General features: G+C 42.5%; 1 protein-coding gene across 4 annotated transcripts in view; it reads right to left on the reverse strand.

Annotated features, from left to right (window-relative positions):
* Positions 1-21,537, reverse strand: part of Pld5 (phospholipase D family member 5) — a 324,256-nt gene that overhangs the window by 178,976 nt on the left and 123,743 nt on the right. For 2 of the 4 annotated variants that reach the window (XM_041635445.1, XM_041635446.1), the window contains exon 2: positions 1,864-2,000. In XM_041635445.1, the coding sequence (XP_041491379.1) occupies positions 1,864-2,000 (137 nt within the window). Of the gene's footprint in view, positions 1-1,856; positions 2,001-21,537 lie in introns of all 4 variants that reach the window. The other 2 variants (XM_041635448.1, XM_041635447.1) reach the window with 1 other exon arrangement.

A 21,537-nucleotide genomic window follows, 5' to 3' on the forward strand; every position in this document is an offset into this window, starting at 1 on the left:
ACAGAAGAGCCTAGCCAGAGTGGCAGCGCCTGTGCTTAGAAGGCTATGGCAGGAAAATCAGCAGGGCAAAGCCGACTGATGTTGCATAATATTCTTTCTCAAAAAAACTAAAACAAACAAGCAAATGAGCCCTTGAAAGGGACAGATCAGTACTGGGAAATTTATGGAATGAAGACTGAATAGACAAAGGGATAGCAGCTATACCATTGTGAGATCACAACTCAACTCTGGCCATATCTTGTAGCAACTTGCCCAGGAAACCAACTCCCTGGACCACCAGGCCAGGCCTGTAGGAAGTGAGACTGTCAACTCCAAGGACAGTGCTGGCAGCTGAACAATAGTTTAGATGATTGCTGGCCTTGAGCAGCTAGGAATTGGGGAGTAACTACCAGCTTTCCTGACTCCGCCACCCCACCCCGACTTCAGATTAAGGGCCAACCACAGCAAAGCAAGCATTCTTCCTCTAACTACTCACAAATCATGCTGGCCACCCCATGCTGCCCCACATAGGCAGCCTCCCTTCTGAGAGACGCCAGCCACCTTCTTCCCACTGCTATGCCCCTCAGGATCTCTGGAAAGCACACTTGGTGGCACTGAGTCCCTTGTGACAACAAGTTCTCACTATAATAAGCTTGGAGGGTACCCCGGGTTCCTATGAGGTGAGAGTATTCACAGATTTCCACGGAAGCAAGAACTAAAATCAGGCGAAAGACAGACTCAAGGCAAGTCGGAAGTGAGAGGTTAGTAGGGGACACGGAAAAGGGTTTTTGGAGTCTGTGGAACAAGCAGGGAAAGAATCAACATTTTTATATTGTTACTTTGCTATGGATTTAGACAACTCGATGAACCCATATAGACCTTGTAGGACAGGTTTTTGATATTTTCCCATTTTTAAGGGAACTGGGACTAGAATCACCATAATAATCCATCTAAGGGATGAAGAATCCAAGGACAGATGTCCTTCCTGCACTGTGTCGGACATTCCCACTGTAATCCTCGCCACAGTCCATTGTGACCGACTCTCCAAGGGGCTTTAAAGCTCCTTGCTAAGTCTCTCGGGCTTTCTCACAGCAGACGAGAGACTTAATTGTGACCCATGCAAACAGAACCCAGAGAGGACAGAATGCAATTTAGATTCAGATCCTTATTATTTCATAGTCCTGGTCATTCACTGCATTTTCCTCACTTGAAGTAGGGTACTTTGCTGACAGGTGGGGGCAAAAAAATGAGATTCATTGCCCCCAGCAGATATTCATCACCACATGAACAGAACACTGTATTTGAATATCTGCTGGGGGCAATGAATCTTGTGGGACCCATGACATATATGAATTACTGACATCTTAAGATATGCCCTGTGATATTAAATGGTTAATAAAGCTGTTGTAATGTCTAGATTAAAATGAATAAGCAAATAATCAACTGTGTCCTAAGCCGCAGCCAACTGGGGGAGCTCCTGCTCTTACCTGTTAAAATGTACTCTGGGATGTATGTGTTAACTTCCACCCCATAAACAACTAGAAAGTGTTCTCTGTCCATCTGGGCACTTGCATTTGCTAGGCTTCTTCAGGGAGTGGATCAAAACATCATACACACAAGTCTCCAGAAATGCAGTTGTCAAATATTTTATTTGTTCAACCACCTTTCTGTATATACTAGGGCCAGGTTGTCAAGCAGATGAAATAATTAGTCTAGGTTACTGCCTGACCTAATAAAACGCAGGCATCTCTGAAGATGGAGGGAGGCTTCCACTAAGTCTCCCTGAAAACAGATCCCAGCAGACATTTCTCTCGTCCTGTCCAGACCCCTCCCTGACTTTCTCACCCACCCCCTAAAAGAGAATTTTTGGTTGTTACCTCTTACCGACATTTATTTTGGCAATTTTTCTCTGAGAGTCCGTCTTCATCTTCTCCCATGATGTCCACAGCTGAGAATATCAGCGCGACCAGGACGGCAAAGCAGCAGACCAGAGCGAAGACCACAATGCACTTCTGCTGTGACTGGAAGCGAGAGGGGAAAGAGCCATCAGTGGCTGCAAGCATAAAGACATGCAAGTTAGGGCCGGCGGGCATAAAGCCACGCAAGCCCTGAGACTTTTTAAAACACCACCGTGTGTCCTTCAGGGCAAGGTTGTTAGAAAGGGGTTGATCTCTGGGAGAAAACACCCAAGGTTTTTATGTTGATCCCACAACACAGTCTTCAACCTCTAGTAGATTATGTTATGGCATGATAAACTACCCACAGTGGTACCCAGGCTTCAGAACCAGCCTGTCTTTCTTTACAACCCAAATACAGGCCAGAAACGATGCATGTGCAAACAATGGCCATGGCTACGAGACCCAGAAGCACAGATGCCAGCGTGGGGGGCTATGCGATGGACGTAACTTTTCTTCTTCACTCGCTGCCACGAACAATGTCCTCACACTTGATTTTCAATGAGAAGCTGAAACCCTGACTGGCAAAGCCACTGGTTGTCCTCATCTTCAGGTCCAAGCATGTAATTGCAGGACCCCTGTCTCTATGGCTAACGGCAGTGGAGGGCAGTAACTGGGTGAGATCTGTAAGCACATGGATGAATGGTTTTTGCCTGCTTCCCCTCTGCAGGGGTCTGAATGGTTGTGCCCAACTCCGAAGTTCATCTTAAAATGTCACCCCATCTCATGCCCACCCCAATCATGGCTTTCTGGGCTAGAGTCTTTTAGAAGGCAGTTAGGTTGTGCGAGCAGAGCCATCTTTGTCGGGGAGGTGACCTTAAAAGTCTTAGAGAGGATGGTTGCCTCTGTACCATGTCAGGAGGCAGGAAGCAGCAAGAAGACAGCCAGAAATGGTGCTGCCCTTTGTCTTTGGTTCATCTTTCCTAAGTGATTGTAAAATGCGGAAACAAATACATCTGCTTTTAAAGGTTGCAATTAAGACTCAAAGTAAGTGAAATGAGATGTTTAATGGAGACTACCAGTGTCATAACTAGGTGACGGATTCAAGTGACCCGCCTCTGTGAGCCGCCCCAAATATTTTAGGGAAACAAGATGAATATATGAGGAGTAAGCCAAAAAGCATCAGAATGTTGTTTTTGGTCTATTTTATATATTGATTACGGACAGGGACAGAGAAAGAACGGAAAACAGCACAAGAAAGGACACTTCTTTACAAGAAAGGTTATTCTTCTCCTTTCTCTTTTTAGATATGGCCTTACTATGTAGCTCTTACTGTCTGTAATGTGCCATGTAGATCAGGCTAGCTTTGAACTCACAGAGACCCACCTATCTCTGACTCTCAAGAGCTGGGATTAAAAGAATGTACAACTATATCATGCCTTTTTTTATTTCTTTTTTCATGGTTCTAGGGACTCAAGCCAGGACCTTGCACACACTAGGCAGGTACCCTACCACTGGGCAACATACCCAGTTCTTTTTGTATTTCTTATGTTGAAACAGAGTTTCATTCAAGCCTGCCTTGAATTCTCTCTGTGGCCTGGATAGGCCTTGAACTTGTCATCCTCCTGTCTCAGTCTCTGAAATAGCTCTATGGTCACAGACCTATAAGCCTGGTTCACCAGGCCAGGCTCTAATTTTTGAGAAATCATTCTAGTCCAGTCTCAGAACTCAAAATCTTTAATAGACATTTCTAAACTTCAACATGTATTAAAACTACCTGGCGGGGGGGGGGGGCTTTAGATATACCTGGGCTCCCTGGCCATTTCTGATTCAGTTGGTCCAGGGTGGACCGTCAAGAATATCCATTTGTAGTAAGTTCCCAAGAGATGCTGATATTGGTGGTCCCACAGGCTGCACTGAGCCCACAGGAATCATTTGTGCTGGAAGGAAGGGTGTGTTCCAGGGCTGCCACTGATACCTGACTCATGGACCATAAAGACTGGACACAGTATTTTGGTTAGAAACACACCTATGGTCAGTTTTATGTATAAACTAGACACAGTAAGAGATCAATACCAATAGTTAGAAACATGACTACTCTGGAATTCGGGACCATTATTAGGAAAATGACAGTTACTGGTGGTAGTTGTTTTGTTTCTAGGACCGAGTCTCACTGTGTTACCCAGTCTGGTCTCAAATTCATGATCCTTCTGCCGCAAGCCCTCAAGTGCTTAGATTATAGGAGTGTGCAAACATGCCTGAGGTTCAAGCTCTCTTTCTCTCTTCCTTCACTCCTTCTCTCTTCTCCCTTCTCCCTTCTCTGTCTCTCACATGTACAATGTTTCACTATGATATTTCATAACTATAGTCATATAATATACTTTAACCAATCCTATTCACCACATCTCTATTCTTTCTTTTCATTTTAATATTTGTTGTTTTTCATATCTATTTTCATTTATGCTTTTTTCATTTATTTTACATCCTGACCACAGCCTCTCCTGGTCCCCCTCCTCCTGTTCCCTCCTCCCATGCCCCCTCTGCTCCCTCCCCACTCTAATACCTTCCAAGTCTTAGTTAGGGCCTCCATTAAGGTCTTTGATCACTTTGGAATTAATTGTTGTGCAGGATGACAAATACGGATTCAGTCTTCTATCTGAGGCTTTCAAGTTTTTGCAGTGCCATTTATTAAAGAGGCAAGTTTTTTTTTTTATCTATCACAAGTTCTTCTGCATCTACAAGAAGCATTTCTTGAATGTAGAGACCACAGTACCTGAACCACTGATCTGATAACTGAGATAAGAGCTAAGTAATCGGGAGGTAGCACACACAGTGTGGACATGCTGGATAACAGCTAAGCAATGGGGAGGTAGCACACACGACGTGGACATGCTGGTTAACAGCTAAACAATGGGGAGGTAGCACACACGACGTGGACATGCTGGTTAACAGCTAAGCAATGGGGAGGTAGCACACACAGTGTGGACATGCTGGTTAACAGCGAAGCAATGGGGAGGTAGCACACACGACGTGGACATGCTGGTTAACAGCTAAGCAATGGGGAGGTAGCACACACGACGTGGACATGCTGGTTAACAGCTAAGCAATGGGGAGGTAGCACACACGACGTGGACATGCTGGTTAACAGCTAAGCAATGGGGAGGTAGCACACACGACGTGGACATGCTGGTTAACAGCTAAGCAAAGGGGAGATAGCACACATGATGTGGACATGCTGGTTAACAGCTAAGGAATGGGGAGGTAGCACACATGGCGTGGACATGCTGGTTAACAGCTAAGCAAAGGGGAGGTAGCACACACAGTGTGGACATGCTGGTTAACAGCGAAGCAATGGGGAGGTAGCACACACAGTGTGGACATGCTGGATAACAGCTAAGCAATGGGGAGGTAGCAATCACAGTGTGGATACACTGAACCCAAGTTATGACTCAAGTCTCGTGCTGAACAGAGCAGGGCAGTGTGAGAGTTCCTCATAGTAGTCTAGAGAGCATGAAAATAAAACTAGAAAATTATTTCTGGAAGTTTATTTTTAACATTTTCTGACCACAGATGACTGAAGGTCCTTGAAACTGCAAGAAAGTGAAATGATGAGTAAATGGAAGTGGGGGCCTGGGTATCATCATTCCTACTAAATATTAGGGGATATGTGTTTGCCCTTGAACTTACTCAGCTTCAGTAATTCATTTTACTTTTCTTTTTTTCTTTAGTCCTCCCTCCCCCTTCCCTCTCTCCCTCTCTCCCCTCCCCTCCCCTCCCTTCCCCAAACAAGCTCTCAGGTATCCCAGCTTGGCCTTTAATTCACTTTGTAACTGAAGGTGACCTTGAACTCTGTACTCTCCTCCCTCTCCCTTCCAGCATCTGGGATTACAGACCACCACACAACTCCCTAGTGACTATTTTTCAACCCCCCAAAAGGATCTTAGTAAATATACTCTAATGATTTAAATATTTGTCTCATGATTTATTTCATCTAAGGAGATTTAAAACATTTTAAAAAGAATCTTGCCCTAGCCTTCAAATTTCCTGGTAATAGTCTTTGCTTGAATTGTCAGGAAATATTTGTAGTTAGTTATTTTTTGATAAAAATAAAACAAAACATAATAAAGAAGAAAAATCTCGGTGCCACTCAACAGTGGTTGCCATCATTGTCTGCTTTGGTTCTTTCTTCTCCAGCATCCATCTTTCCAACAATCTTACGATACTCTGCCATTCTATACATGAGTTTCATAGTGTAGGTTTGGCAATTGACCATATTTTAATGTTGTTAAATGTTCTTATAATAGATTTCAATTCTTACCTAATGTTCTGTTACAGGGGCATGCCTTTTTCTTCTCTACTCTAAAAATCTAATGGCAAATTAGTACTATTTCTAATTTAATGCTAATTAATTTGTGGAGACAGAATTGTACTGTGCAGTCTAGATTGGCTTCACACGCATAATCCTCTGGCCTCAGACTCTCGTGGGCAGGGAGTCACTTCATATGCTTTTCCTAGAAGCTGTGCACAGAAACAAACAACGGAAGCTTTTAGAGGGGTCTAAAGTAATGCATAATTATCCATTCATTAAAAGTCTCAGGGGTGGGGAGCTAAACCTGGGCAATAAAATAAAACATTATCTAAGAATAAGCATGTAGACGCTGACATCTTGAAGATACCATATCAGGTACAGACCGGGAGCCTGGCAAATGAGCCCTCGTGGATACCAAATTCTTAAATCACCAATATTGATTTGTTTCTCTTTGTTCTTGTCCTGGTGAAGCAGTAAATGACAACCCTACCTAATTTGTTTGTTATTGGACTCTCTTTGATGTAATAACCCTTCACACTTCCATTAACATCTATTAGTTTAATTCTATGTTATTAAATTCTGTGAGAGCCGTTTAGTTAGTATTTTCATTTTAATTTGTCAAAGGGAAAGCCAGACTCTGGTTCTCATATTAAAATGTGTTCTTGGAACAGGATGCCCCAAGAACATAATTTCTATCTCATCAGTGACAGACTTTGTTCAAATAATTGTGTAAAAGTCTCATGAGACCAAACTTTAGGTTATAAAGAGAATTTTTTCATTTTAACTCCTGAATAGATCATTTCAGAAACTGGTATAAACCATATTTTATGTTTTTATTTTACTGAATCAAAGGGAATAAAGTTTTAAGGAGAACGAATAAATGTGCATACAATCCAAACTTCACTGATGGACTCAACACATGAAAGGAAAAGAAAATTTGAAATAAACCAATCAAGTACATCACTGATGTTTTTCTATAATGGAAACGGATTACTTCCTTGGTCAAGAAACACATCCAATCATGCTGACATTCAAAGATTTGAATGTGGTGTATTTACTACATGCACTTTACCGCAAGTAAGACATAGATTTATAAGACCTCTGACCAGAGGTGCGGTATTGTCCTTGAGAATTAGAAATATGAGGTCTTTCTCACCACACTTCCATATTATTTAAAAAGCACCGAGGACTTTGCATCCATGAGCTTAAAGTAAAATTTGAACATTTATATTGTCTTTCATTTACTTACAAGTGTTTTTTTAATTTTGAGTTTACAATATAACAATCTCTCCCTTCCCTTTTCTCCCTCCAAACTTTCCAAACAACTTCTTCCCACTCTCCTCTAAAGTCATGGCTTCATCTTTCATTAGTTGTTGCATGCATGTATGTATGTCTATACACACATACATATGTTCCTAAATATAACCTGCTCGGTCCATAGAATGACACAGGTTTTTTTCAAAAGCAAGACGACAAATTTTTAAAAACATGATAAAGTCTTAAAAATACAACACATTTTATGTATCTAACCCCTAATCTTGGCAAAGATAGAAAAAATTATTTTCCAAGGAGAGATATACCAACAAAGATAAACATTTGTGTGATTCAACAGCAAAAGTGATCCAACAAGTTGGAAATAATGTGGGTATTTAATTCCCGTCTCTAGGTCCAAATACTCTAGACCTGTTCTATGGATTCAAGTGTTTTCCTTTATGTGTTTCATTTTGGTTTCTTCATTTTCTACTTCACATCACATCACATCAAATCTTTTCTGATTGCTGTTAGTGTTAGGCAACAGATCCTCCATGTGCTCCATCAGTGTAGACACCGATGTTGAAGGTTTGCCTCTGTGCTATGACATTACAGCGTCGCTGGGTCTGTGTGATATTCCTGTAACTCAGGACATATTGTACATTAAGATCTTAGTCATGTTCCCAGGAAAACGCATTGCCTGGAAGATCCAGAGCCATCTCTTCTGGTGACTAACCAAGTCTCAGGATAATGACTTCACTATAGGACCAAATCAGAACATCTGGACCACATACTGCACAGGGCTTTGGGGGAATCTTCCCTGGACATCACTTCACCCTCACATTCTTTAGAGTCCTCAGAATGACACTCACATGCCCTGCTGCCTGTCCCTAAGGTATGCTAATTCTCTTCCAAAGCTTAACTAGCTGTATATAATGTAGGTCGCAACCTAACATGAGTCCTGCCACAAGCCAGAGGAACTCTGAATGAGCCCCAGAGAACAGTAGAGCAAAGGGGAAGCAGGGATACTCCACCAATCCAAGCCAAAGAGAGAAAGCTGGGTGTTTAGAAAGACCAAAGCTTCCAGAGTTGTCAGGAGGAAGAGCTCACGGAAGAACTTAGAGGAGCTTCAGAAAGTCTCACTGAGTTTTGGACTGAGGATGGATCAGCACACATGTGTGTCAGTCACCTGCATGAGATGGCACTTGAAAGGAACCAGTAGAATAATCTTTGACCTATGACAGGGACAAAGAGAGCTAGTATTACTAATGCCCATATTAGGGGGGGGTCCTATAATATTTGGGTACCAAGCCCCAGAACCCTCATGATAGAAGAAGAGAATCAGCTCTCATGAGCTGTCTCTCTGACACACATATGCTCACCATGGCATGCAAACCCACGCAATCACAAAAATAAATAAATGTAAAATCAATAAATTAAAAAAGAAGCAATATATTGTTCTTGAGTTCTCAGTAGTCCTCATTGTCCGCTATGTTCAGCAAGTCTGGTTTTATCCCATGCTTTTTCAGACCCAGGCCAGCTGGCCTTAGTGGGTTCCCGATAGAACATCCCCATTGTCTCAGTGTGTGGGTGCACCCCTCGCGGTCCTGAGTTCCTTGCTCGTGCTCTCTCTCCTTCTGATCCTGATTTGGACCTTGAGATTTCAGTCCGGTGCTCCAATGGCAATGGGTTTTTGATCCTACTGCACGTACTGGCTTTGGGGGAGCCTAGGCAGTTTGGATGCTCACCTTACTAGACCTGGATGGAGGTGGGTGGTCCTTGGACTTCCCACAGGGCATGGAACCCTGATTGCTCTTTGGGCTGATGAGGGAGGGGTACTTGATTGGGGGAGAGGGAGGGAAATGGGAGGCGGTGGCAGGGAGGAGGCAGAAATCTTTAATAAATAAATAAATAAATTTTAAAAAAAGAAGCAAGCTTTGAAACTTCAAACTATTGACAAGTAAGTAAGTACATGTAAGACTAAAACTCAAGGACTTTGTTAAAGCACCCTGCTGTCCAGCACACAGCAAAATAAAGTTCAGTACTTGGCATCCAGGATGAAATCATAAGACCTGCCCAAAGCTGAGAGCAGTCATGAACTATCATGAGGACAATAATCAGTTGAAATCAACTCAGAAATGATATATAGTACTGCATTATATGCAGGCACTGAACTTAGTGTTATAGGTATACTCCATAAATTTAAAAAGATAATTATGAAAAAGTAAGATGAATAAAATATAAAAATAACACATCTGAATTCCAGACATAATAAATTCACTGAAGGGAATTAGTAGATTAACTACAACATAAAAAAACAAATTAGTAATCTCTGTGAAAACATAGAGAATATAATAAAAAATCTTATTATCAGTATCTATCCGTGAAGTCTACTGTGTATTCTTGGAGCCTTTGTAAATGAAGAACATGAAAAAATTCTAAAATGTAAGTGCCAACATTGCAGAAGATTTAAGAGTAATCACATAATGATAAATAGATTAATCAAGAGGACTAGTATAGACATAAATGCAACTAATAGCAACCTTAAGTGCATAAAACAAAACTGAATCAAACAGAATTAGAAATTAAAAATTCTCAACTATTCCATGATTTTTACAAAAACTTTTTCTCATTAATGAATAGAATTATGTGGTGAGAAATCAGCATGCATGTAGAAAATCTGAAGATGACTGGAGGCTGAATTTACTGACCTCAGACTTAGGGAGCATTCTAGCAAAGACTTAGCAGACATCAGCCTTCATTTGATCACACAGAGCATTCACCCCACAGACCATATTCTGATTTTTAAATAAGTCCCAGGGAAGCAACAGTGACTTCAGTAGTATAAACTGTCTCTTATGGACTCACATAGTCTCTGACGACAATAAAGTCAAATATAAAACAATAAAAGGGAGGTCTCTGACAAACCCTTAAACACTTGGAATTTAAAACTAATTTGCATAAACATAGATTAAAAAAATAATTAAGAAAAGCATCAGAATTTTGAACCAATGAAAATACAAGTATACTATGTCAAAACCACGTGAGAGTCTGTGCCAAAAGGCTTACAGGGAAGTTTGTAGCTTTAAATGCATAGGCTTTGATTGTCACATACACCTTAAAATATAAAAAGGAAAAGAGTTTGGGAACTCACCAAGGACAGCTGGCCTGGGTCTGAAAAAGCATGGGATAAAACCAGACTCGCTGAATATAGCGGACAATGAGGACTACTGAGAACTCAAGAACAATGGCAATGGGTTTTGATCCTACTGCACGTACTGGCTATGTGGGAGCCTAGGCAGTTTGGATGCTCACCTAACTAGACCTGGGAGGAGGTGGGTGGTCCTTGGACTTCCCACAAGGCAGGGAACCCTGATTGCTCTTCAGGCTGATGAGGGAGGGGGACTTGATTGAGGGAGGGGGAGGGAAATAGGAGGCAGTGGTGGGGAGGAGGCAGAAATATTTAATAAATAAATAAATTAATTAATTAAAAAAATAAAAATAAATAAATAAAAATAAAAAATTCAAAATAGGCGAGTTGGTGGGAATAATAGAGATACCGCTAAATCCAAACCAGCAAAGCCACGGAAGTCACAACACCTATGCTCTGAGAACACCTGACTCACGAATCACTACATCCCAATACTTAAAAAGAAATTAACATGCTTTAATTTATCTTGAAATAGTCTTAATGTGTGGGAGAAACTCCAGGATGCAGAGATTAAATCCAGGAGTCAGCCAAGTAATTTCTCCTCACAGCAAACACCAAGACCGTAGGGCTGTTGATCATAAAGAAACAGGAAAGGAAACCTCAGTAGGTGAAACAGATTTCTTTCAAATAAGTACTTTTGTTGGGTGTGGGGGGAGACATGAGTCTGTCAACAGTTCAAGAGACTGGCAAGGAGTTGATGGGGACCAGGGCGGGAACATTGATTAAAAAGTCAACCTGACAGAATCTGCTTGGATGACAATTGACAGCTGCAATATTTTTGAGTCTTACATCCCCACTTCAAGACTTCTGGGTTCACAAAAGAGTTTGCAAATGTATCCAAAAGGGTACAATCACAAGTAAGTCCACAGCAGCATTTTTTATCAAAAGATTAATTTGGGAAGGTAATGTACCTGAAAATAAGATTTGATGCAGTGATTCTCTGGGACGGTTTTAGCCACTGATATGTGCATAAGTGCTTGTGAACACATGGAGAAAGGTCAGAGAATCACATTAGACTTTCAGCGCGTATTTGTGGGGAAAGGAGAGGCTTTTGGGGGGAAACTGAGGTACACTGTTTATGGTGCACAAGGTTTACTCTATTTTTCTCCACTGTTAGGAACTTTATATTAGTCATGGATGTAAATTGTCTCTCACAGCAAGAAGGAAGGAAGTAGCTGTCTACTAGGCTACACAGGCCCCAGGACAAGTTAGTTCTCCACAACATGATCCTGTTTGATTGGCTGATTTGTTGACTGACTGATGGATTGACTGACATTGCAGTATCAGCAAGAGGAGTCAGGGCTTGTGTGGGCTAGGGAAGCTAGGGAAGTGCTCTACCACTGACTGACACTCCCAGCCTTCCGCCATTCATCTTAATCTACTATTGAGCATAATCAGCAGTGACTTCCACATTTATTTAAAGTGGAGGATATACCCCAATTAAAACTTCACAGATTACAAGGGCAACTGAAGAGTCACAGACTCTTGAATATCTAGAACATCCAGAGATCATCTCGTTCTACCCTCCACTCTGTCTTTTACTTGGTAAAGAAATCACTGGGAGAAAGGTATTGGTTCCCAGTTGTTTCTCTGCCCACCCCTATGTTTAACGGATAGACACTCCTGAAAGTAAAAAGAACTTTAGCTCTCACAAAACACCAATGTGGCAGCCAGCCTGCACAGCAGTGTTCCTGACATCCCCAGTGGGGAGAGACTTGTCGAGTAAAGAAACCTCATCAGTGCTTGCAGTCATTGGTGGCATCAGGAAAGGGGAGAAAAATGTACTTCATTCAATTAAGAAACATTATCATGCACCTAACATATATATTGTTTATAAATGGATAGAAAGTTTTGCAAAAAGCAAAATGTATCCTTTGTACCCCTAGTGTTTATTTTCTTCCTTATTTTACAAAAGGAGTGCATGCATGCTATACACACATGGTTAATTCACAGTCATGGTGCCATTATTAAGAAACTTGGACTATAAGAACCTCACAATTGAACTGTGTATATGTGCAGTGTGCATGTGTGTATGTGTGTGTGTGTGTGTCTGTTGTGGGGGATGAACATATCACTGTAGTGTTGTAAGGACCGAGCCAGGGTGGAAAAGGATAAGTGATCTACTTCACAAAAGAATTGAATCCTCACAAATTCAAATAATTCCTATATATACAGCAAAGGATTCTCCCTGTACCCACAAAGCAGGTGGAGTGATTTCGAATATCATGTATGAATAAGAGCACTGTGCCTGTCAAGGCAATGCAGTCCTTATTCAACAGCTAAGATGCTATACTTTCATGTTCTCAGTACTCCTCCCCTTCATTACCAATGAAAGTGGACAGAAAATGACAAGAAATTGCTGGCTGCCCTTTGATAAACTGATGGCTGTTTGGGCTTTTAACAAGCTGGAAAAAGCTTTGAACATTTCAATACATCAAACTAAGCCAGGGTTCTTTCAGCTTTGATGGGGGAGTTATTCTGAAGTTAGCTGATCACAATGGTTTCAGGTTCCTTTTCTAAGATATTTGTTTTCCAGTGACCTTAAAGATTAGTAGTTCATCCAGTCGGTAGGAAAGAAACACTGCGGGCAAAAACTCCATAACCTTTATGCTAATTAAAAAGCAAAGTGGCTTTGGGTGTAATAGCAAAGAAATCAAAAAGCAAAATCTTTGGTGTCCACTGTGTTCCGTTTCCTCTCTGTTTTCAGAAAGAAAATGCCCATGTACAGTACAGACATCTCCAGGAGAGTGTACGACAAGCTTAAAGAGGGGATGAGAGGGAAAGCGGTACTGTCCCACTGTAGAGACCTCACCTTTAGTATTCCTTCCTCGGGGAACTACAGCATCCTCTGATTGGACACTGCTAAACACCCACACTACTTCTTAATGAGACAGCGCTGATTTCTAGAAAGTTTCTATTGACAGAGTATAATGGTCAATTTCATTGTTAACCTGACTGGATTTGGAACTGTCTAGAAGACACATCAGTGTGTGTCTGTGAGGGGAGCTTCCAGAGAGTTTCAATGAGGAGGGAAGGCCTATCCTGAACATAGGCAGCACCATCTCATGGGCTGGGGTCCAGGGTTGATGAAAAGGAGCAAAAGAAGCCAGGCGGTGGTGACACACGCCTTTAATCCCAGCACTTGGGAGGCAGAGGCAGGTGGATCTCTGTGAGTTTGAGGCTAGCCTGGTCTGTAGAGTGAGTTCCAGGACAGGAACTAAAAAGCTACAGAGAAACCCTGTCTCGAAAAACCAGGGGAAAAAAAGGAACAAAAGAGAAAGTACGAGCCAGAGCACCTGTCTCTCTGCTTCCTGATGACAGGTGCCTTGTGACCAGCTCCTGTGATCTCGTGGCTCTCTCCTCCATCCTTTCTCCATCTCTATGGAATGTATTCCTGAAAATCATGACATAAAATGGCTCCTTTCCCACTCTGAGTTGCATTTGTCAGACATTTTGTCACAGCAGAAAGGAAAAGTAAACCATAGTGAGCAAAGAACATCTCAGGCGAGCATCCACAGGGACAGGCCCCTCCTCTAAAGAACATCCCAAGTGAGCATTCACAGGGACAGGCCCCTCCTCTAAAGAACATCCCAAGTGAGCGTCCACAGGAACAGGCCCCTCCTCTAAAGAACATCCCAAGTGAGCATTCACAGGAACAGGCCCCTCCTCTAAAGAACATCTCAGGCAAGCATCCACAGTGACAGGCCCCTCCTCTAAAGAGCATCCCAAGTGAGCATTCACAGGGACAGGCCCCTCCTCTAAAGAACATCCCAAGTGAGCATCCACAGGGACAGGCCCCTCCTTTAAGGGCGTCTCCTTAGCTTTATTTCTCTTGAGATCGTTCCTTCCTACTCCTTTGCTGTTTCCTTTGTTTCTCCATTTTGAGACCTCCTTATTTTTCTTAAAAAAGCATACTTTATCTTATTTATATATTAAATCATGCTTTAATACAATGTGATGGAGGAAGGTCATTGGCTAATAAAGGCACTGCCCTGGCCCATTTTATTGGTTAGAGGATAGGTGGGAGGAGTAAACAGAACAAAATGCTGGGAGGAAGAGGAAGTGAGCGCAGAGACTCCACAGCTCTCTTGGGAGCAGACGCCTCAGAGAGAGACGCCATGCTCCTGGCTCCTGGGCAGACGCACGCTATGAAGCTCCGACCCAGGATGGACTAGGCTAGAATCTTCCCGGTAAGACCGGTTCTCACAGATTATTAGAGATGGGTTGATCGGGATAACAGAATTAGCCAGTAAGGGCTAGGGCTAAAGGGCCAAGCAGTGATTAAAAGAATACAGTTTGTGTGTTGTTATTTCGGAGCATAAGCTAGCCATGTGGGCGGCCGGGTGTGGGGGACGCAGCCCTGCCGCCCTTATTACTACATATGGCGCCCACGTGGACAACTGCTTCCACATAAAGCCTGAGACAGCTTGGGAAGTAATTCTTGAACAAAATGAAAGCATTGTGCCTGGTTTCTTGGTAGCAGCAATTTCTCGGTTCTACTCTGCTTGCTAGAGGCAAGCAAGCGCCTCATCTAAGAGAGGCTTCCTGACTCAGCTTTAGCTGCAAAGCCTGCAGCTCATTAAGAGGTCCTGCCACGAAACACTTAAACGGTGTTGACAAAAAGCTGAACGCATGCTTTTCGGTTTTCAGCCGTAGCAGGAAAAAAGCTGCGCCGTTTAAAAATGCCGGCTTTCTGGGCCATCCTGCCAGGGCAAACTCTGACTGTTTGAGGCAGGAGGGCTGGCTACCGAGAGAGAGGACTTGAGTGTTGTCTGTTGTAGCTCACTTGCTGGCAGGGACCTTGAAATGCCATACAGTTGTTGCAGTAAACATGGCTACAGCCTGTATATCAGCCATGAGGCTGGAAAGCTAAGGAATGGACTGGATCTAGCTGGCAAAGTCACGCCTTTAGTCCTACTGAGATTGCTTGGTAAATTAAAGACTCATGTGGTCAGAAAAAGAGAGATATACAGTAAAGAGAGATTCAAAGACAGAGAAAATTTCTGAATGGTTTAAAGTGTGTTAAAAATATATGCAGACTAAAAGTTGAAGTTCTTAAAGTAAAAAACAAAAAAAGGAAGAGAGTTGTTGTGTGTGGTAGCACACGCCTTTAATCCCAGTGCCTAGAAGGCAGAGACAAACGGATCTCTGTGAGTTCAAGGTGTAGCAGTGTACACCTTTAATCCCGAATGCCTGGGAGGCAGAGACAGGCGGATCTCTGAGAGTTCAAAGACAGCCTGGTCTACAGAGTTACTTCAGGTCAAAGATACAGAGAACCTGTCTCAAAAAGCAAAGAGTTAAAAGTAAAAATAAACAAAATAGAGGTTAAAATAAAACGAACAAAGATGGAAAATACACAGAGAATCTTGATACTGTATGCTATTATGCTCTCTTTGAATTGTTTGAATGCTGAGGAAGGACAAACAACTGCTAAAAGATATTTGTTTATAAATGCTGCTGAACTAATCCAACATAGATACTTTGAAAATGCCTTAAATTTGAAATTTGGATCTAAGGACATGATACTTTGGAAAGGAGTTTCTTATTTTGTTTTCACAGAGGATGAGACGCTGTTCATTTCTTCTATTCCGATGTGGTATGATGGACCACGTCCTCCTGAATGGTTCCTGTGCACGCCTTCAAAAAATTGCTTTGCTCAACTGCCAACTGAGATGAGACTAGCACACAGGTTATACCATGAAAGACCTAATTAACGACGCCCCCATTCAGCAGGAAGCAGTTTGGAGAGAAAAAACTGCGCCCATGTTCCCAAATATGGTTTATAAACGTTCTTTTACATTTAAAGGGGGATATGATATAGGGATGGATAATTTGCATTAGTATAGATTTTACTTTATTGATAGAGATTTAAGGTCAATTTTGTTATATGTATATGTATTTCTGATATTGATTAAGGTATTGTGATTGTGTAGTTCATTATTAAAATGTAATGTATAATTAGGAAATATAGGTTGTTGATGGATAATCATAAATAATAGTAAAGCTTGTAGTCATGTTAGTTAGATTTTCTAGATATATAGAGATATATTTTAGATAGACATTCTTCATGTCTTTCAAAGATTACAGAATAGGACATTTAATGTTTTAATAACTTAGGAATTTTCATGACAATGAGACACTCTGCTCCTGGCAGCACCAATCTACTTCAAGAGGAAGATGGGCATCGAAGAGGCACCTTATGGAGTTTGATAGCCATTTGGGCAAGAAACTGCTCTTGCCTGGACTATTGCATAAACTGGACACAGAGAACCCGCAGAGAGAGGACTACTGAACTTGCCTAAGGTGAGATGATCTTTCGGGGTTCCTGATTCATGAAAGAGTCTGCGAGACATTCTGCAGGACACAACAGATAGTGACTGAACTGACTTTGAATTTTCCTGCTTTATGGAAATGTCTGCTGGATCCCATGGGCCTGAAGGCTGAAGATGGATGCCCCAATGATACAAAAGAACTTTGGGTGACTGTCCAGGCAGCGAGATGTCTTTGTCATTTCTAGAGTTTGAAGTATTAGTTCTTGTTTACTTAGGTAATATTATATCTTTCTGGAGTCTTTGATGGAGTTAAGAATAGTTATAGTTTTCCTTAGTTATGATAAAGATTATTGTAACTTTTACTTGATAACTGTTTTGTTATATGTAATTTTGCTATGTTAAAGTTAAAGCCTTTTTTTTTTTTGTTTAAACCAAAAAAGGGGAAATGATGGAGGAAGGTCATTGGCTAATAAAGGCACTGCCCTGGCCCATTTTATTGGTTAGAGGATAGGTGGGAGGAGTAAACAGAACAAAATGCTGGGAGGAAGAGGAAGTGAGCGCAGAGACTCCACAGCTCTCTTGGGAGCAGACGCCTCAGAGAGAGACGCCATGCTCCTGGCTCCTGGGCAGACGCACGCTATGAAGCTCCGACCCAGGATGGACTAGGCTAGAATCTTCCCGGTAAGACCGGTTCTCACAGATTATTAGAGATGGGTTGATCGGGATAACAGAATTAGCCAGTAAGGGCTAGGGCTAAAGGGCCAAGCAGTGATTAAAAGAATACAGTTTGTGTGTTGTTATTTCGGAGCATAAGCTAGCCATGTGGGCGGCCGGGTGTGGGGGACGCAGCCCTGCCGCCCTTATTACTACAACAATGCTTTGAGTAGAAGGGGGGAAAAGGAAGATGAAGGCTTTCAAGTCATAAAACCTTTCCCCCCCTTACCCCTCATCCCTCACTACCTATGGTAGGTCAGAAATTGCAAAGACATCTACCACAAGATGATGATGATGATGATGATGATGATGATGATGATGATGATGATGATGATATCCCCCCAAGAAAACACTAGGATGGAGTTGAAACTAGAAAAAACAAGCTTTACATCCTCCTTCCTGACTCGAGCCCTTTCTGTCTACATCAGACATGTTCTTGCTGCTTTTCGAATTTTTTAGAGCTGCCCCATAGTCCTCTTCATCTATGGTGCCCACTCTTGCTCCCATCTACGCTCAATCTGTCCCAGGCTTTCCCCACAGGACAGAATCCTACTGCTCCCACCCCATGATGTTTACAGACAAGCAATGGGAGCATCCTTGAGCTCAGGGGAAAGAAAGGCAATTGAGTAGCATAGACCAAGAGGATCACTAAGCTAGGAGGAGAGGCAGGGCTAAACAGTTCAGCTGCTGCAACAGGTGCAGGGAATCTTGTCTAATCGACTTCACCATGGGAATGAAACACAGCCTGCTGCTTCTGTGAAAGCCAAGGCTATCCTCCCCTTCACCATCAATTTATCAAGCTCCGTTTTCAAAGACTCAGGTAGAAATCCCGTCACAAGCTCTGCACACAGCTCAGCTGTTTCCACCCCCAGCAGGGCAAGCCATTGGCACATGGCAGGGAGCCAGACGGAGTGCACGGAAATCGGAACACTCCCTGAGCCACCAGGCTTCCTCCACTGGTCCTTGCACAGCTATCGCTTTCTACTGGGAGGGTGACTGTCACTCACGCCAGTCGGAGCAGCTGTCAGGCTGTTTATGATTCTTTGGCTTTAACTGTTGACAGCCTTGTTCTTCATTCCTCCATGCCTCCCTAGAGTGGCATGAATATTTATCACTTCTTCAAAAGCAGCACAAATACCTTAAAAACTCCTAAACCACAGAATACATTATTCGGGGGACCTAGGTAGAGGCGAAGAGTGCACATGGCTTACATGGTTTTTCTTTGCTGAGATCAACACTCTTTTTACCCCTCCAGTCTTTGCCAGCTGCCTTGGGATATACACGAGCACTCAGGTTTCACACACAGCACCGGTAAGCACCACTACCCCTTTATATTTGGCTTTGAGGTGACATTCTGTTTACCTGTCATTCCCTCTTTTCAGCTTTCCTGGTCCTCTCTTTGGTCACCATTCCTGAGATGCTGATTGTGCAGTCTGGCCTCACCATGCTCCCCTAGTCTCCCTCTCAGGCTATGGAGACAGATTCAAAGATTAGGGCTGCATCCTGAGGAGTGTGCCATTTGAGGGGCGATAGCCCAAAGGCTTCTTGCAGTGTTGCCTGTCTGCAATGTGACCCTGTTCTTCTCAAGGGTGCATGGGTACTGGTTCCAGAACTGGTGTTTTTAGTTTTCTGAAAGCTCAGACGTCACATTGCAGGTTTCATAACTTTCTCACAGAGCAATCTAATTCTTTAGAAACCAACAGATAATCCCACAAAAGCTTAGTGAATGGCTGTCTTGTTATTCAGTCTAAACAATGGGATTTCACATTCTGGTTAGGGTTTGTGAACCCTTTCCCTGGAGAATTATACACCAGAGGCTAATTATACCAGATGTGTGTAGCTCCAGAGGTACGGATGCAAAAAGCAGATAGCAAATCAAACTAAACAATAACGGCACGAACCCCCAAGTAACCCTGTCCAAAACTACAAAAGGATCTGAAGAGACATTTTCCGAAGATGATGATGTGCAATAACCAATAACTATGTAAAAACCACCCCACATCTCCAAAGGAGATCGCAAATCAAACCATCAGCTATTTCATACGCGTCAGAAATGCTATTAGCAGGCTGGTAATCTGGCTTAGCAGATAAGGATGCATGCTACCAAGCCCGATGACCTGAGCCCAAGGCCTCCACACTGTGGAGGGAGGGAGAGAACTGACTCCCGCAAGCTGTCTTCTGACCTTGGAGCATGTATGCCATGGCATGTGCGTATGCATATATGTACATACATGCACACATATGCACACATATATGTACACACGTACACATATGCACACATATGTGTACATGCACGCACACATACGTACACACATGTATGCACATATGCACACACATGTACACATACACATGTGCACACATATGCACACACATATGTACATACATGCACGCATATACACACATACATGTACACACATATGCACATGCACATATGCACATACATACACACATAGGTACACGTATATGCTCACACATACACATATGTACACATACATGTACATACACACATACGCACACACGCACATACATACACACATATGTGTGCACATATATGTACATGCATGCACACATATGCACACACATATATGTACATGCGTACACACATATTACACACACGCATATGTACACACATACACACATGTACACACATATATGTACATACTTATGCACATATGTACACACATACACACAAGAAGGGAAATACATAAAACCAAAACCAAAGTAAAGTAACGATATCCAAAACACAGAAATGGGTGTTGTTGAGTCCATGGAAAAACTGGACCCCTCATGCACTGCACTGACAATAGGAACGTAAAGAGAGGACGCTGTGAAACACGGCGTGCTGTTTTCTCTAAGAACGTAAATAGAGCCACCGCATGACTTGGCAGGTGAAGTGAGGCTCTTCTAGGTACACCCACACTCCCTTACTTATAAGGCGTTTGTTCCAAGAGCTAGTAAATACATACGCCACAGATGGCACCACACTGAAGCTCTACCAACTCCCCTCCTGTATATACATACCTATAATAAAGTTTTATTTATAAATTAGGCACAATAAGAGATTACCAGCTTGAATCATTGCCATGATGTCATATAAAAGGACTATGAAAGGGGTCTATCTAAACATCATGTACTATGCATGCTTTTGAATCTTCTGATGATGCCAGGTGATATGGCATCAAGGGGGTACCCTTGATGAGATTCAGTGAGTTGAATAAGACAGGTATTGTAAAGGGCTGTTAAGATACTAATGATCAGCCAGGTGGTGGTGGCACACACCTTTAATTCCAGCACTCAGGGAGGCAGAGGCAGGCATATCTTTGTGGGTTCGAGGCCAGCCTGGTCTACAGAGTTCCAGGACTACCAGAGATACACAGAGAAACCCTGTGTCGAAAAACAAACAAACAAACAGATATAAATGGCCTTCTGATCACAAGTCACACTTACAAACCACTTATTTCCAGAAACTTCCATTTAACACTTTCAGACCACAGTTGATTATTTGTAACTCAAGCCACAGGAAAGGGAGAATGTGCCTAAGACTATTGTACAAAGGAACAGACAACAGGGTCTCTCTCGGAGATCTGTAAGGCCAGTGTTTACAGCAGCCATTAACTGGCCAAAGTGGAAATAGCTCAACTCAGCAGGTGAATGGTTAAGTGGAATGTCTCTACAGTCAAGGAAATATTTATCCCTAACAAGGAGCTTCTGGCACACGTACCACAGAGAGACCTTGCTAAACTGATTAAAGCCCACATAAAAAGGATAAATGCTGAATAATCTCATTTACATGAGACACTTAACAGAGTCAAGCTCATATAGACGAAGAACAGTGGCCAGGGCTGGAGTCCAGTGTGGGTAGAGAATGGGGTAAGATGTGGTAATGGCTGTACAATGTAGACATTC

The sequence above is a fragment of the Microtus oregoni genome, unplaced genomic scaffold (genome assembly GCF_018167655.1).
Source record: "Microtus oregoni isolate MIOR12 unplaced genomic scaffold, Mior012 000047F_ref0000412, whole genome shotgun sequence".
Lineage (NCBI taxonomy): Eukaryota > Metazoa > Chordata > Mammalia > Rodentia > Cricetidae > Microtus > Microtus oregoni.